Genomic DNA, 17,467 nt, shown 5'->3' with positions numbered 1-17,467 from the left:
CTGCTTCACCCCGAGACGCCCTGCCCGAGGGCCCTGTGGAGACAGCTCACGCACACACACACACGCACGCACGCACGCACGCACGCACGCACGCACGCGTGCGCCCTCTCACACACACAGACATGCACATGCTCGCACTCACACAAACATGCGCTCTCTCTCACACACACGCGTGTGCACGCACACACACACATACACACACAAGCATGCACGCTCTCTCTTTCTCTCAGACACACACAATCACACACACATCCTCACCAGTATTTGTGTAAACAAACACAGCCACACAGACTAATTCGATCACACAAACAAACAGATGCACACACACACACACTAATTCGATCACACAAACAAACAGATGCACACACACACACACACACACACACACACACACACACACACACACACAGTAGTTACCGTATTTTCCGGACTATAAGTCACACTTTTTTTCATAGTTTGGCTGGTCCTGCGACTCAGGTGTAGGGATGTAACGATTACCGGTATAATGGTAAACCGCGATAAAAATGTTGACGATAACAATTATCGTTTTCATTTAAAATATCATGATTATCACTGTTGATTACCGCGGTGTGGAAACCGTGTGTTTAATCCTTCCCAGCTTCATCCAAGCCTGCTTTTGACATACAGTAGGCCTGGTACAATGAAACAAAACTGGTACCCTACTGATTCTGTTATCTACTTGATGGATTTAATTGTGGCACAAAGCCAATTATACATAACCAAGGAAAAAGTGAACGGGATAACACACAATGTCACTGTAACGTTATGCTATGAATTAAGAATGCTCAGCTCAGCCAGGTTTGTTGGCCTATGAATGTGAATAAAAATATGCCATTCTCCAGTAGCAATAGGCCACCTTAAAATGCACCAGAATAAAAGAATCACATCTACTCAGGAACCTCACCCCCACAGCACCCTCTCTATGAGCACCCCTAGATGAAAATGAGTTCCAGCGTCCCTGGTTAAATGTTGCACTTTTGATAAGGTTTTGCCTATATTTTGTAATAGTAAATGCTGTCACACTATTTGAAACTATTTCAGCCTATCAGTCCTTTCTGAACATAATTGAACACACTTTTAAAAATATCGCGATAATACCGAAAACCGTGATAATTTTGGTCACTATAACCGTGAGGTTAAATTTTCATATCTTTACATCCCTACTCAGGTGCAACATATATATATATATATATATATATATATATATATATATATATATATATATATTTGTATATATGTTTTTTTCCTCCTCATGACACATTTTTTGACTGGTGCGACTTATACTCCGGTGCGACTTATAGTCCGGAAAATACGGTATGTTAAGTTATGTGTTTGCCCCACATAAACCGCAGTTGTCTGCAGATTGTGATTCTACAACATACAGTTAACAGATAGCAGGGCTTATTTGAAAGTAGCAATGGAGGGGTGGTTTAACAGAACACACTCACAAATAGAGACAATATAACACTTTAGCACACAAGCAGAGACACATAGACTAACAGACACACAGACACACACAACACACACACACACCAGACAACTGCAGATGGTTCGACACCCTATAAACTGGAGGCTTTAAATCTTTCTCCATTCCAAATCTATCATTAATGAGAAACAGTGCTCGCAACTCAGGTTTGACATATCTGTTACACTCCAGACCTCATTTTACTTTTATGAATCAATCATCAGCTTTAACGTTCCCCGTGGGCCTGTGTGTAGTGCAGCCAAGGGTTCTCCTCACACAATGCCCATAAAATTCACATGAATTCATTTTCAAATACATATCCACATAAAAATCACTCATCTGTAATGACAGTGACGTATTAAAACATGCTATGACAGATAAGGCAGAGAAACGGTTGGCTTTCTATCGGTGGTTTCCCCTGGATAAAATGCTTTGGGCTTTTCTTTTTTTTTGTTGTAAGTTTTTCTTTTTTTTTGGATTTTGCATTTTGCATTATCGATAGGACAGTGGAGAGAGACAGGAAGCGAGTGAGAGAGAGATTTTTGTCTATGATATATACACACGTACACACCACACACACCATCCTATTATTACTCTTGTTATTTATGTCTGTTAACTTTAAATCATCTATACCTAGCCCCATAGAGAGAGTGAGAGAGTGAGAGAGCGAGAGAGAGAGAGAGAGAGAGAGAGAGAGAGAGAGAGAGATGGGGTTGGATCGGGAAATGATCGCAGGCCTGAATCGAACCTGGGTCCCCGTGAGCTCTGAAGCATTCTACATACTCGCCGCACCCGACCGGTAGCACGACAATGTGACGTCAAAATTGCGTCATTTCCTCTGTCGCACGAGAAATTTCAGCCCCACGCAGCAGGTCGTGCACCGGAGATTTTTTTTCAGATGCGCGCGACAAGCAGGATGAGCTTGAAGCCAAGTCAGTGCTGGGCCCTAAGAATTGTCCTAACCCCCCCCCCCCCCCCCCATACATAATATCGGTGCCCCTGGTGCTGCCTGTGCAATAGCTCCCAATTGGCAAGGCAGTTTTGACCATGCCAAAGCGGGACCTCTTCATGTTTACTTTGTCAGTGCTGGTAGATAGAAGTTCCTGCTTTAACTTGTCAGTGCTGGTAGGTAGAAGTTCCTGCTTTAACTTGTCAGTGCTGGTAGATAGAAGTTCCTGCTTTAACTTGTCAGTGCTGGTAGATAGAAGTTCCTGCTTTAACTTGTCAGTGCTGGTAGATGGTAGAAGTTCCTGCTTTACTTTGTCAGTGCTGGTAGATAGAAGTTCCTGCTTTAACTGATCAATGTGTATGTGGCCTCCTGGCCTGCAGTCCTACCCCTCCTACTGAGAGAGGAAGGGCTTGAAGGAACAACACAACTTTTGGGGAAATAAGCTAATTTGCGTGTAAAGTTCTACACTTTTTGTTTTTCTTGAGTTTCCCTTCGTCACCATAACGACCACTTCGTACAGTACAAGGTGTGCATTTGGCAATGTACTCTTTTTATCTTGCTTGGGGTAAATCTGCATGATCAAGGTTATGCACAATGGCCTCTCAAGCAGCATGATTTCATTTCATACGCCTGCAACTTACCAATTGTCATTATCCATTGCACACAAACACAATATATACATACCACACACACACAAACACACACACACATACACAGAAACGTGCACGCACGCACGCGCACAAACACACACACACACACACACACACACACACACACACACACACATTTACATACACACAATAAACTGCAAAGCTTGTTAGAATGTGCTACTAGCCTTCGATGCACCTCGTTAATTTATTTTACCCAGCTGAAAGGCGCCAATTAGGCTGTCTCCAGCAATTTTGCTAATAGCGAGGTCGGCAGTTTAAAAGGCTGCCGCGGCAACGCGTTACATGGAACAGGATTTTTTTTCCGAGGAAGTGGGTTGAACGTTCTTCCCTCCAGGGCAGGTAAACCACAGGGTAAGAGGTTGAAGAAGGGAAACTGTGTCCTGAGGACACAGACATGAACGTCTGCGTGCGTGTGTGCGTGTGTGTGTGTGTGTGTCGTACAGAGAACATCAGAGAGAACTGGAAAGGGCAGAGAGGGAAAATTCACTTTCAGAATAACAAAAGAAAAAAAAGAAAACACTTTGTCGTTCAGTTTATTGTTAGAAAGTCAATCGTTCAGATGCGGGTCAAACACAAACTAAGCGTACTTTTTCACTTTTTCATTCAGGGGTGTAAAACAGGGTGCAACACAGAGGCAGCTTATGATGTTACTGTTTGTGTGGCTGCTAAATAACACTTGGTGTAGTTATTGCTGTATTAATCGGTAGTTAATACTATATTGACGGTTGCTCTAATCTGATAAGGTATACACCTTATCCCGGCTTCGTATGCAAACGTGCGCGACTACACTAATAGAACTTTGTTGTTGGTAAGCGGGATACTAGGATTCATCATGTATACAGGAATATTACTAAACGGGTTTCTCTGTGTAAACACCATATCCTGAATATGATCAAAATCGGGATAAGCCTCATAACCGGGATACTGAAGTGCATTTAAAGTGCATTTAAACGCAGTCAATGACCCTTCTCAGCATATACACCATGTTGGACACACACTTGGACACACACATGTAACCACACACGCACGCGCACACATACGCACACGCACACGCACACACACACACACACACACGCACACACACCACTTACATTCACACTGGATGACGTCCAGGTTGAACTGCTGAATGGCTCCTAAGCTGATCTGCTTGAGATCGGGGTCCAAGAGCATCTGCAGCAGGGAGCTGGCCAGATGTTTACATGCAGACATGCAGGCCGTCTGGGCTACTTTACCCTGTGGAGGAGAAAACACACACACAAACACACACACACACACACACACACACACACACACACACACACACACACACACACACACACACACACACACACACACACACACACACACACACACACACACACACACACACACACACACACACACACACACACACACACACACACACGCATACATTCCATACATACACATATAAACACACATGCATGTCAATACACACACACACACACGACAAAGACATACACAGAAAGAAATTTACTGATTTATCCAAAACGATATGTTGAACACAAAGTTTGTATGCAGAGAACACTGCCAGCACTACACTTAAGTGAATACTCTCGTAGCACTTAGATCATGCTGTCTTAATATGCACACACACACACACACACACACACACACACAAACACACTTACATACTTTCTCTGACACACAGTTACACACACAAACCCGGATCACACACAGAGACCTGGGCCACGCATGCAAGCCCACAGGGCTGAGACGATGACACTCAAATGAGCAAGGTTGTGTGAGAGGCCTGAGGAGAGGAGAACACTTCTACCCATGATTCTAAAGCATGCATACACACACACACACACACACATGCGCAAAATAACTATGTATTTGCACCAATCATACAACCTTTCACATACAACACACACACACACACGCGCACACACACACACAATAACTATGTAATTTCACCAATCATACAACCTTTCACATACAACACACACACCCACCACTTTGTGTACTCTGTCTATTCCACAACACACATGCATGCATTTAGCTGAGACACCAATGCCCCTGTAGTTGTCAAGCGGCGTAGACCACCATTGGTGATGAACTGTTACGGCCAGTATCATACAGTGTGTGTACTGATGGGTCCCTCTCTGTGTATGCAACCTTGATCATTTGGATCATTCATATGTATATATATAGGCAAATGGACAGTCTATTTTGCCATGATACACTTCAAATTAAACAAAATAGATAGAGACAAAAAAAAACACCCAGCACAACTCAGTGACTATGACCATGTCAAAGAATATACAAGTAAAGTAAATCATGGATGACTGAGAAATAACAAGGCACTTTCCATTGAATTTAGTTAATGGAATATTGAAGACATCTAGGACATAGGACTCATGTAACATTTTATATCAACCTTTTCATAAATCAGTCTTTGTAACACCTAATATTGGCCCTTATAACACCTTGTATTAGCCGTTCCTGTTGACTGATGAAGAAGCTGTTATTTCAGATTTGCTCAGAAGGATCCTGGACAGAGTTGAAATCACGGTCATCCTCATCAGTAAAAAAAGACCAGTCGTGCTGCATTGACAACAGCACTGTCTTTATTGATATTTTTTTACTGTGTTCATTGTGGGGCAGCCGTGGCCTACTGGTTAGCGCTTCTGACTTGTAACCGGAGGGTTGCCGGTTCGACCCCCAACCAGTAGGAACGGCTGAAGTGCCCTTGAGCAAGGCACCTAACCCCTCACTGCTCCCCAAGCGCCGCTGTAGCAGGCAGCTCACTGCGTCGGGATTAGTGTGTGCTTCACCTCACTGTGTGTTTGCTGTGTGCTGAGTGTGTTTTACTAATTCACAGATTGGGATAAATGCAGAGATCAAATTTCCCCTCACGGGATCAAAAGAATATACTTATACTTATGTGATCTGTAACGCTGTATTCCTCAGTGTTCAGTGGTTCAAAGACGGACCTAGCTACAGATGCAGTAGGCTACACTTGGGAAAGTGTCATTCATTCCATTCCAAGGAAGTATGGTATGGATGAGTGGCCAACATGCTTCTTCACGCTCATATCTACAGATAAGAAACGAGTCATTCTGAAACAGCGGTGTGTGTGTGTGTGTCTGTGTCTGTGTGTGTATAGTATAGTATAGTATAGTATATATACTTTTTTGATCCCGTGAGGGAAATTTGGTCTCTGCATTTAACCCAATCCGTGAATTAGTGAAACACACTGCACACAGTGAACACACAGTGAGGTGAAGCACACACTAATCCCGGCGCAGTGAGCTGCCTGCTACAACGGCGGCGCTCGGGGAGCAGTGAGGGGTTAGGTGCCTTGCTCAAGGGCACTTCAGCCGCGGCCCACTGGTCGGGGCTCGAACCGGCAACCCTCCGGTTACAAGTCCAGAGTGCTAACCAGTGGGCCACGGCTGCCCACGGCTGTGTGTGATATCATCCACATGGAAACCAAAAGGGAAGGGTGGATGGGGGGGGGGGGGGGGGTTGGTGAGAAGCGACCAGTATGTAAGCATACATCCTAGAGCTACATGCGATACGTCTGCCTTGTAGACTTAACTGCTGGTGTTTGCTTTGCATGTAAGGATTCAAATTCCTGCGCGCCACATCATTCTGCTGACTATTCAGTATGGATGTTTGATTTTTAACTACTGCTCTCTGTCTAACAAACTCTAACTTTACATTTCTGTTAAGCATGACAAATGTACATTTATCGCCCCTTTGCCAATTCTTATAAATAGCAAAGTTTAGTTGGTGAACTGCAGAATCCTGCATATGGCAGTCCTGCTTGCTCTTGTAAAACTAGACTGTTCTTCTACAGGCCATGGGGCGCAACAAGTACCAATCTCCTCAATCTGTCAAATTCCACTCCTGTACAGTATATTATTGTCACTAAACTACAGTATTGCTACACAATTTACTATACAATATGCTTCCCTAGAATGTATTAGACAACTACGTATGCCAGGATGGCTCAACAGCAAAAGCAGAGCAAGGGCTAGATTCTGGGGAGTCCTACACCTGCAAGAAACTGACACCTTCCTTCATATTCATGCAGTTAGCTAAAGATTAAACTGTCTGGAGAATGAACACTTGTGCATAAACATGACACTTACATGAAAAATATCTGCAATACTCAGTCAGAAAAGGGACTCGAAGGGGGAAAAAAAAGGGAATTTCAAGTTGAGCGCACAGCTCTACAAATGTGTAGGTGATGGACGCGGTGGTCGGGGCAGGAGTCAAACCCACGCCAGGTGTACAACACATAAACCTGCCCTGGCCCCGCGCCAGCCAAACGTCTCTGCACGTCAGGGAGGGTAACGGCCCCTCATGCCCAGGGGCAACAGTCGCTGAACTTCCAGCACAGATGGATGTTGTTGGCGGCAGCGACCGCGAAACCACCAGCATCCAAAAACCTGTTGCACATTCTTGGGCCTGCGTCCCAAGAGATACCGGCACTCTGGAGAGCATTCAGAGAGTGAGAGCACCTCTCCCACCATACTGATAAGCCTGAAAGTAGATCACCTGAAGGCATAGACAAGGTCTTCACTTGTCGAGAAACAAAAGGGGGATTTTGATCCATCTGTATTACGCATCCAATATGATATGAGTTATATCTGATCACAGACTCTTGCACAAGAGAGGAATGAATACCTTTGAAGGAGTGTCACGGCATGAGAGTGAATGCTCTCTTATTTTTCGTTGTGTGCAGTGGAATGAAATATCTCGCGTGATTTAGGCCTTTATGTGTTGACAGTATGCTGGCAAAAAATAAAAATAAAAATCATAAAGTATTTTGTCATTGTCTGTGGCTAGACAGCAATGAGACTTGAGTCACAAAAGCAAAGACCTGTATTCATGTATGTACGCCCTGATATATGCACCTGGGGTGCGTTTCCCAAAAGCATAGTTGCTAACCTGTTAGCAACTTAGTTGGTTGGCAATGGGAACTTAGTTAGCAACTATGCTTTTGGGAAACCCCTGGATCTACTGCAGCTACAGTGTGTTCCCAATGGGAGATGCTTTCAATACCATGACCTTTATCACCAGAGAAGAGTTGTAAGACTTGTGGAGTGTTTTTTTTTTAAATCTGAGCTGAATTACATCTAATAGATTTACTTTGTTATATGCAACTGAGTTAGCTGAGTACTACAAAGAATCTATGGTCCCATTCAGGGTGTTTAAAAGCAAGGTGTTTAAATGCCAAATTTCTGTCTGTAATCATCGCTACTTATGATTATTCTAAAAGGTCCACAAATCATCATGCATTTTCATCCATCTCTTACTTTGGTTTAGAGACCATCTACTTCAATAATTCTAAAGTACTGATCCACTACCACTTTGATTATCGGAGCTTACTATCGTTAAAAATATTGACAAACATACATGCATTTATATATAAACACATTCATACGTTCAAGACATTATAGTCTTTTGACACACTAACTATTCTGCATGATGTATTACTTCTACAAAGCACACGGAAATACTTCATGAATTACAGATGATGCACACACACACGTATATATATATATATATGTGTATATATATATATATATATATATATATATATATATATATATATATATATATATATATATATATATATATATACACACACATGTGTGTATGTACATACATACATACATACATACATACATACATACATTTAAAACCTATTGAGACCTTCCGAGGTCCTAAAGCTAAACTACCCTTTATGATGTATTACACTTAATTAGCGTATGACAGCAAAATAAGCCACTGATGTGGATCGCAGACAGTGGCAACCATGGACATGATTAGAAGGGTAAGGGGGGGGTATGGGGTGGCACTGGGAGCAGGGCAGGTAAGGGGTAGGGGTAAATGGTGGCAGGGGTAGGGTAGCAGGCTAGGGTCGTGCTGGTTAGGTGGCTAGCCTGGCATACTCGGGCATTACATGTGGTGGGGAGGAAGGAGAAGCAAAAACAAGCGCCAGCCTGGTAAGGCAAGTCCACGGGAAGCACAGACAGGCATGCATGCTGTTTTCCCTTCAGCAGGGAGAGGCAGGGAGGTCTTACTTACCGACATCGCGGCATGGTCATTGTAGATATTCTGAGCAGAAAATCACCCACAAACAAAAAAACAAAAACAAAATACAAAGGAGTACAAATACAAACGAAACAAAAATAAGGAACGTGGACAAAAGAGGGGGGAGGGGGAAGGGGGAGGGGGGGAGAAAGTATGGCAACAATAAATGGACAGGAAAAAAAACGGAAGAATCAGAAAAAACCAAGCATGCCTAGCAGAAGAAGAAAAGAGAGAAACTCCAAAAATTGCACAGCACTGGAGAACGTAAAGGAGAGAGAGAGAGAGAGGAGACATTCCGTCGTAGAACGCGCCTGTTGTTTTTGTGTGCAAGTCGAAAGTCAAGAAGAGGAGAAAGGGAAATTAAGAGTTGGCTTAAAAAATAAAGAGGCTCGTCTGGTTAGGCCAGGAAGCTTGGATAATTAAGCAAGCGAGCGGTTCACTTTGGCAAGACACACGGCGGTTTGGGGTGTAGCCCTACCACTGTTTGGCATGAGTAACCTGGGCTCTAATTTCCAAAGAAACGTGTCTGTTTGATATATTGTACACCAACTATGTAAACTCACTTTTAACAGAAAGTATTGTGATATGTCAGTAAAAATCAGTCTATATCAAATTTTCCAAATGACAAATGTCATCAGGTACTCTGACAACTGACAAGTGTGCAGGTTGCTTACTATTTACAATAAATTCATTATAAATTATAATACACTATACCAATACACTTTACCATCACACAAACCTTCACTCGGGTGCTCAGAAGGTTTTGTTTGACTGAGCTTCTTAATGATCATTCCGGAAGCGTAGTGTTAGTTAGTATGGTGTTGCAGGAAGTTCGGAGGATATACATGACGTTTGGAGATTCAGGTTATCAATATAACAGACATTCTCTGAGTCTTGGCTTAATCAACCCCCATCTCTGGATGGTTTGTCACTATGTCAGTTTGTTTGTTGTAGACTCAACTTATATGCACCGACATAAGCAGTTTAACGGTCTATTGTTTTCCTGGGAAGAGTTAGCTGTCATGATAGCCATGGAATCATGGAGTCCACATCACAAAAGAACACACAAAAAATACAACCATCAGAACTATATCCATGGCATGCAACAACATAAAGGTGAGACCAGATACACTGAAACAGGAAACCAGTATATCACAATGTACATATATAAAGCCAATAGACCTCACATAGGCAAGAACAATAAGGACATCACTAACAATATAAACATCGACAGCAACAAAAACACACAAAAACAATCACATAGAAACACACACACACACACACACACACACACACACACACACACACACACACACACACACACACACACACACACACACACACACACACACACAGAAACTTCAAACAGGTGTGTCTGTGTTTGTGAGTGAATGTGTGAGTGAACGTACCGGCAGGTGCGTGAAGACCTGAAAGGTGCTGCGCAGGAAGTTGATGAGGTCCATGAGGTAGCCGCTAGCCCGGCCGTCCGACTCGGACATGCCCCACTCGTAGTCGGCCAGCTGGATGAACTCGTCAATCTTCTGGTTTAGCTTGGTGTAGATCTCACCCTCAGCTGCGTGCCGCGCGTCCTGACAACACATTCAGATTCAAAGATTCAGATTCAGGGATTCCGATTCAGTGATTCAGATTAAGGGATTCCGATTCAGTGATTCAGATTTAGGGAATCAGATTCAGAGATTCAGATTCAGAGAGATTTATTTGTCACATACACAGTTATAATAACAGTATAAAACTAGTAGTGAAATGTAAACTTGGTTAACTCTATGTCTGTGCAAAATGGAAAAGGATGTAAATAGAACAGATAAAAGATTAATAATAGTAGTTAATAATGATTTAATTAAAATAAGAAAATAAGATAAATAAGTATAGATTATATAAAAAAAACAACATAAGGGAATGCAGTTAAATAGCATTTATATTCTAGTATTTATATTTGTATGTAGATATTTACATAACATTTATATTCTACTAGTGCAGTGCAATTTGCAACTATAAGATTCAAAAACAATCTCTGGTAACCTATTAGTGACATCTCACTCTGTCTGCCACTCGTTGTCTGTAGCTGATCAAAAAGACATAAGCCTAAAACTCTGAGTTAAGGCTATATAGCCTATGTTTAGCCAATTGAATAACTTGATGATATAGAAGACAAACCATTTTGTGGAATGATGCATCATATGAGATTTGCAACGATGCAACTCAAACACAGTCTCTGGTAGCCTATAAGTGACATCACGCTTTGTCTGCAATTATTTGTCTGGGCTATTCGAAGTGTCAGTTTATTGCACAACATTTTTACTGTATGTCATTTTGAATAGCCCCTGCATACCCGTGTGTGCTGGCGTGTTGTAAAATCCGCGGAATCATTTTATGCAAGCAAACTACATACAGGGAGTCTGTATCATGTCTGAGGTCAGACATGATAATCATCCAAACATCTTGCATCTTGACGCTCGGCGCTGTGCCCTGATTCAGTACTGCCTAAAAGTCCGCTTACCCTCAGCCTTGTAATAACAGACTCCTCTACCTCCTGAGCCATCAGCACCCCAACAATGAACCAGACCAATAACAGAAGGACTTGCGTGCGTGCGACTTGCGTGCGTGCGACTTGCGTGCGTGCGACTTGCGTGTTTATTTATGTACGAGTTCATTTTCCTCTCCTCATTTCCCTTCATAACAACACAGCAGCTCATTAGAATGTCCTGATGCACACACACAGAAACTTAAAACAACAGAAATGTAAATAGAGGAGGTCATGCCCCCCCCCCCCCACACACACACACACACACACACACACACACACACAGACACAGACACAGACACACACACACACAGACAGAGCGTTCTGCTCCACTCAGACTTTTCTCCAGAGTTCAGGTAAGCTTGGTGAGCTCATACTTAGACCTGTGCGGTTGAAAGCCTGACACGTCTAAAGAGAAACACGTGAAAAGTATTGCCCTATATGGTGAAGTGTGTGTGTGTGTGTGTGTGTGTGTGTGTGTGTGTGTGTGTGTGTGTGTGTATCCATGCATGTCAAGACCATGTCCTTAGAAAGCCTAATCAGTAAAGTAAGCGTTGCAGTTAATCTTCACGACTCTCAAAACACTTCACTATGTACTAACTAAAACACAAAGAGACCTGAGTCATCCTTAAGACAGATTCATTCCAAAACCATGTCTACTTAATTTTCGTTTTATACCTACTAATATTCAACTATTGAATCATGCTGTGGGGTTTCAGATTTAGTTACAACAACAACACACGCAGTACGTGAGCATTTGGGCTTAACTCCTGACTGACAAATGATTGACATCCTGCTTGATTAAAAACTGAGACATATTCTATTACTACCACATCGATGAAAACCAGTCTGAAACACAGTGTGCACCTTTTCTAGCTCATCTCTAGACGCAGAAATTACTCATCTAGATTGTGTTCCAAGGAAACTAACATAAGGGAGAAAGGAGTGACAACCTATCAAGTACAGTACCTGCCGTTCGGATCGAATGGATTTCATCAGTGGTATGTGTAAATCTTTAACATTGGTGGGGAAACACACAGACAGAGAAATCTGGAACTGAGGGTCAACCTCATGCCTCTTATGTTTGGAGGTCAAAGGTCATGACCCTTGACCTCTGCATTCTGGGGGTTATGACAGGCAGGCCTGATGGCTTTAGAGTAAACACTTATTACTCAGCAAGTACTTATAAGATGGCCTTCTCCCTGACCCTTCATCTTAGCTTTAATCCTTAAAACACTAATGAGCTGCCCCTTAACATTTATATTTTAGGGTTTGACAAATAAATGTTTATGTTTATGGTTCTTTGGTCCAAAACCACTTACCGTGACATCAATAAACACTACATTGACATTACGATTAACTGCATAAAGTCATATAGCCTAAATAAAAAATTAAATTCCAATATTAGTAATAGACTAAATAAACGTTGACAGGATAATAATAACCATACCAAGATATACAAACCACATCTCTATGCATCACTATGAGTCAGTAAACTGTGGAAGTGCTTCGGGTACCGTATGGGCTTGTGAATTTTTATCAATGAGCTTGTGACTCTCATGTGTTGGATTTTAGTTATCAGAGTAAATTCATCAAGGGCCAATCTCAATTCTCTGTTTTACCCCTTCCCCTATCCCTTCATCTTACCCCTATAATCGATCAAGCTTTATTTGTAAAGCATCTTTCGGGCAACATAGTGACACAAGCTGCTTTCCAAAGGGATAACATCTTGCATCCTGCCCCGTGTTGCCAACAGCAACAGAGACAGCACTGCACCACTGCTTGTGAATGTGAACGCACCTTAAACGTGGCCAGGCCATAGAGCCGCGTGGTGTGAATGGTTTCCGGGGAGACGTTTGTGATGTTGGTGATGAAGTCCTCCAGGTATCTACAGGCTTGCTCTAGATGTGTAGTGTTGATGATGATCTGAACCAGCTGTGGGAGAGAGACACCAGAGGAACGCAAGAGGAAATGGGCATGTTAGTGCTGAAATAGTTTACAGTCACTCTCGTCTCGTGGGTAACGTCACTTCTGTTGACATTCAAACAAAACACTCTCTGTGATTTGCTGGGACAGTTTGTTATGTTTTTATTTTTTTTGCCCAAGTTGTTTTGTGGCCGTTTTTGGAGCCTGGGTTGTCCACAGAGATAGTGTTTTTTTACGGTGTATTCAGGACACAGGCAGCTAGCGGATGATGAGGTGATGTTTGATGTAAGTGACAAAAAATGTTATAGCCTAAAAAACGTATGACATCGCTTACAGCGCCTTTAACTCAGTGAAGCCTATGTGTAGAAAAGTATTCTAATAGTCAGCTTTACCTCAGCAAAGTCTATGTGTAGAAAGTAGTATTCTACTTAGGTTTACCTCAGCAAGGTCTATTTCTAAAAGAATGTTCTAGTAGTGCTGTTTTCCTCAGTGAGGCCTATGTGTGTTTAAGTATTCTGCTGTTTACCTCATTGAGGCCTATGTGTGTTTAGGTATTATAGTACTGCTGTTTACCTCAGTGAGGCCTATGTGGGGCTTCTTGATGAGGTTTTGTAAGCAGCCACTCAGCGTCCTCGTCAGCAGAAGGTTGGTGGACTTGCGTAGCATGTCATCGATTTCTGTCGAGCTGGAATAAATGAAATACAAATTATATTTTATCTCATGAAAATATAACCACAGTACTCAATTATGGAATGTATACATTCAATGTGAGTGAGGACAACCACAAACCTCACAATAACTTTTTTGTCATAATGGCTAGCGATTCAGTAATATAATTCTCTGTTGAACTATGACTCTCCAAACCACTCTATTACTAGCAAACCCTACTGCCTCACTAACATGAATATCATGACATATTGTATATCACAAAATATGGGACTTCTTTCAAAAATGCAATATTTTAATGGTAACAGCACAAAAAGTGGATTTTTCAAACAGTGAAACCTTTCATTACTGATTTTGTATCACTCGCTGAAAAACTTACAGTAAATCATGATTCTCACTCAACACCTCTCTGCTCAGTCAGTCAGTCATGTGTGTATGTTTGGTTTGACAGTCTTTGTTTGTTTATGTGTGTTAGGATAGCACTGCCAGTGCTTGTTGATGCAAGAGATAAGCATCATGTTTGGAGGCGCTGATTAGGTAGGAGGGGCCGAGTGAGGCAGAAATCACACTGAAGGTTTTTTTTTTACCTCCTAAACGCAGGTATTTAAAAATGTACATTTACATTTATTCATTTAGCAGACATATGTCAGTTACCTTACAAGGGCCATTCTCCCCAGAGCAACTCAGGATTAAGTGCCTTGCTCAAGGGCACAACGGTGGAAGCTAAGAATTGAACCCAAAACTTTTCTGGCTACTAAATGCTAGCCTAGCTCCTTAACCACTAAACTACTACCGCAACCACATTGTGAGAGTGGAAATTGATTGTTGTTGCTATGATACGGTATACTTAGCTAAATTGCTCTCTCCCTGACTAGGCTAAGACAGGTAAAAGGTTTTTTTTTTTCTGTTTACGCCTCGCTCATACAAATATGTGCCGTGTCACAACAGTGAAACTGCATTGTTCCATTGGGAAATAATTTCATTTGAGCGCCTGGAGGTGAAAAAAAGTGTGTCAGTGTGAACGCCGCCTGAGGTGTGAGGGGAGGGGCCTAATTAGAGGGGGAGGGGCCTATTCACGTTGAACTGTGTGTGTGTGTGTGTGTGTGTTTGTGTGTGTGCAGGAGTGTGTTTGTGTGGGAGTGTGTCTGTGCGTGTTTGTGTGTATATGTGTGCGTGTTGTTTTGTGTTTGTTTGTGTGTGTGTGTGTGTGTTTGTGTGTGTGTGTGTGTGTGTGTGTGTATGTGTGTGTTTTGGGGGGGGGGGGGGGTTGGGTCAGCATTAGTGGTTAATTAGCACCACAACAGGCGGTGTCGAGTAGAGCTGCTCATTTGCATGGGTTGCTAGCAGCATGCCTGGAGTGTGGAGAGAACAGAGAAGAGAAGAGAAGAGCTTAACCCGCTCTGGGATTAGTCCATCAACAGGGGCGCCAGGGCTCAGAGGAGAGCTATAGGACCACAGGCACGGCTCTCATGCTCCTCTTCTCTGGGACACTGATACCATTCATGGAGACACAGGCACGCATCTGGGGGAGGGGCTGAGGGGGCTCGACCCCTCAAAATTAGGTGGAGGATCAGATGCCCTTGCAAGTACACAACTAGCTAAAGAATGAACCTAAGGATGGATACTCTTGATGTGGTAGGAGGCTCCCCTCGCCTCTTAAAGGTAAAGTAAGAAGTGTATCCTGTTTTTATTTACTTCCCCTCTTAAAGGTAAAGTAAAAAGAGTATCCTGTTTTTAATTACTTGTTATGCAGGGACAGACTGACTTGCGACCAAATGACAAAAAACTGTGTGTATGTGTGTGTTTAGGAACACAGGTCCTCCTCACGGCCCCCTCACCCGTTAAACATCATGGGAGGTGCCGCTAAGCCCCCTGGGATGCACGAGGTACCGGTCCGTTTGGCCTGGGAAAGGATTTGGGGTGCCGTCGGACAAGCACAACACAGATCCCCCTCAGAACACACAGTGCCGCCGCAAATGCCACAAGGGCTCACGGTAAAAACAAATACTGGCAGCGCCGCGCCCGGCTACAGAGCGCACGGGGGAGGCCTTGCTGACACCAGACTGAGGGGAACGTCCCATGGAGGCGACTAAAACACCACGTTGCTTCTGTTGGTTCTGACCAGTCAACATGACCGGGTTGATGCTGAGGTCACAGCGCACAGCGGGGGGGGGGGGGGGTATCCCCGAGGAGCGTGTAAAGTGGATAGCGTGTAGGATCGCTGTTCTGCAAGCCAACTTTACTGTTTGCCTGTTTATGTTTGCGCTGCATGGCTGACACTTATTGATGTGAGATGAATGTTGTTTTTTGAAAAGGGGTTGGTTAGGAGTAGCTTTCAGAAGTATTTTCTCATTGACGTGATGCAAAAACAAGTATAACTAGGGTCTAAGTCACCGTTTTTGATGAACGATGATAAAGACGTGTAGCCATTATGACTAAGCAACCGGTTACATTGCCAAGCAGTCTGCATGGTCCCTGCGGTCCCCTGTCTTTCATATTGGCCATTTCTTTCACATGTCACAAGTAATTGTGTTACATGTTCTTTTCTATATTTTTTATATGTTGCTGATTGACACAACAATTAAGAAAAGTGAAAGTGATTGATAATGACTGACTGACTCTATTATTGTGTTACATGCTCCAAATGTAAAGCACTTTGAGCTGCATTCTGTGTATGAAAGGTGCTATACAAATAAAGCTTATTATTATTATTATTATTATTATTATTATTATTATTATTATTATTATTATGTTCATATTGTTTGAGACCAGCAAAAGAACAGAGGCCAATAGTGTGACTACTGAGCCACATCTCCATGCCGGGTCGAACAGGTTCTGATTCAATCAGATCCGGTTTCTCTGCATTTCACTGTCTGCAGGTGTCAAAAAGTTTAACTTTCATATAATCTAGATTCATTACACATCAAGTGAAATATTTCAAGCCTTTTTTGTTTTTTTTTGTTAATCTTGATTATTCTAATCTTGATTGCGATTTACAGCTCGTGGAAATAAAAAAAATCCAAAATCTCAAAATATTAGAATAAAGAATGTATAATACATAAATGTCGACCTGAGATGAGCTCTATCCAGCTAATGCCTATCTCACACTACAGGATCATCTGCCCGATTTTGGGCCTGATTCTCCCCTTACGACA

General features: G+C 42.6%; 1 protein-coding gene across 4 annotated transcripts in view; it reads right to left on the bottom strand.

Moving 5' to 3' along the window:
* The window catches only part of exoc6 (exocyst complex component 6), an 83,132-nt gene that overhangs the window by 10,578 nt on the left and 55,087 nt on the right, over positions 1-17,467 (bottom strand). For all 4 annotated transcript variants that reach the window (XM_076297894.1, XM_076297893.1, XM_076297891.1 and 1 more), the window contains 4 exons: positions 14,220-14,331; positions 13,521-13,655; positions 10,588-10,767; positions 4,198-4,339 (listed from right to left, as the gene is read on the bottom strand). In XM_076297894.1, coding sequence (XP_076154009.1) covers positions 4,198-4,339; positions 10,588-10,767; positions 13,521-13,655; positions 14,220-14,331 — 569 coding nt within the window. The remainder of the gene's footprint in view (positions 1-4,197; positions 4,340-10,587; positions 10,768-13,520; positions 13,656-14,219; positions 14,332-17,467) is intronic.

This window comes from Alosa pseudoharengus, unplaced genomic scaffold (genome assembly GCF_046254945.1).
Source record: "Alosa pseudoharengus isolate Yale_2024_CS ecotype anadromous, Long Island Sound unplaced genomic scaffold, YU_APseudo_1.1 YU_APseudo_1.1_scf_21, whole genome shotgun sequence".
In the NCBI taxonomy this organism is placed as follows: Eukaryota; Metazoa; Chordata; class Actinopteri; order Clupeiformes; family Clupeidae; genus Alosa; species Alosa pseudoharengus.
Note: the sequence above shows the minus strand (reverse complement) of the source record. Positions and strands in the feature narration are given on the sequence as shown.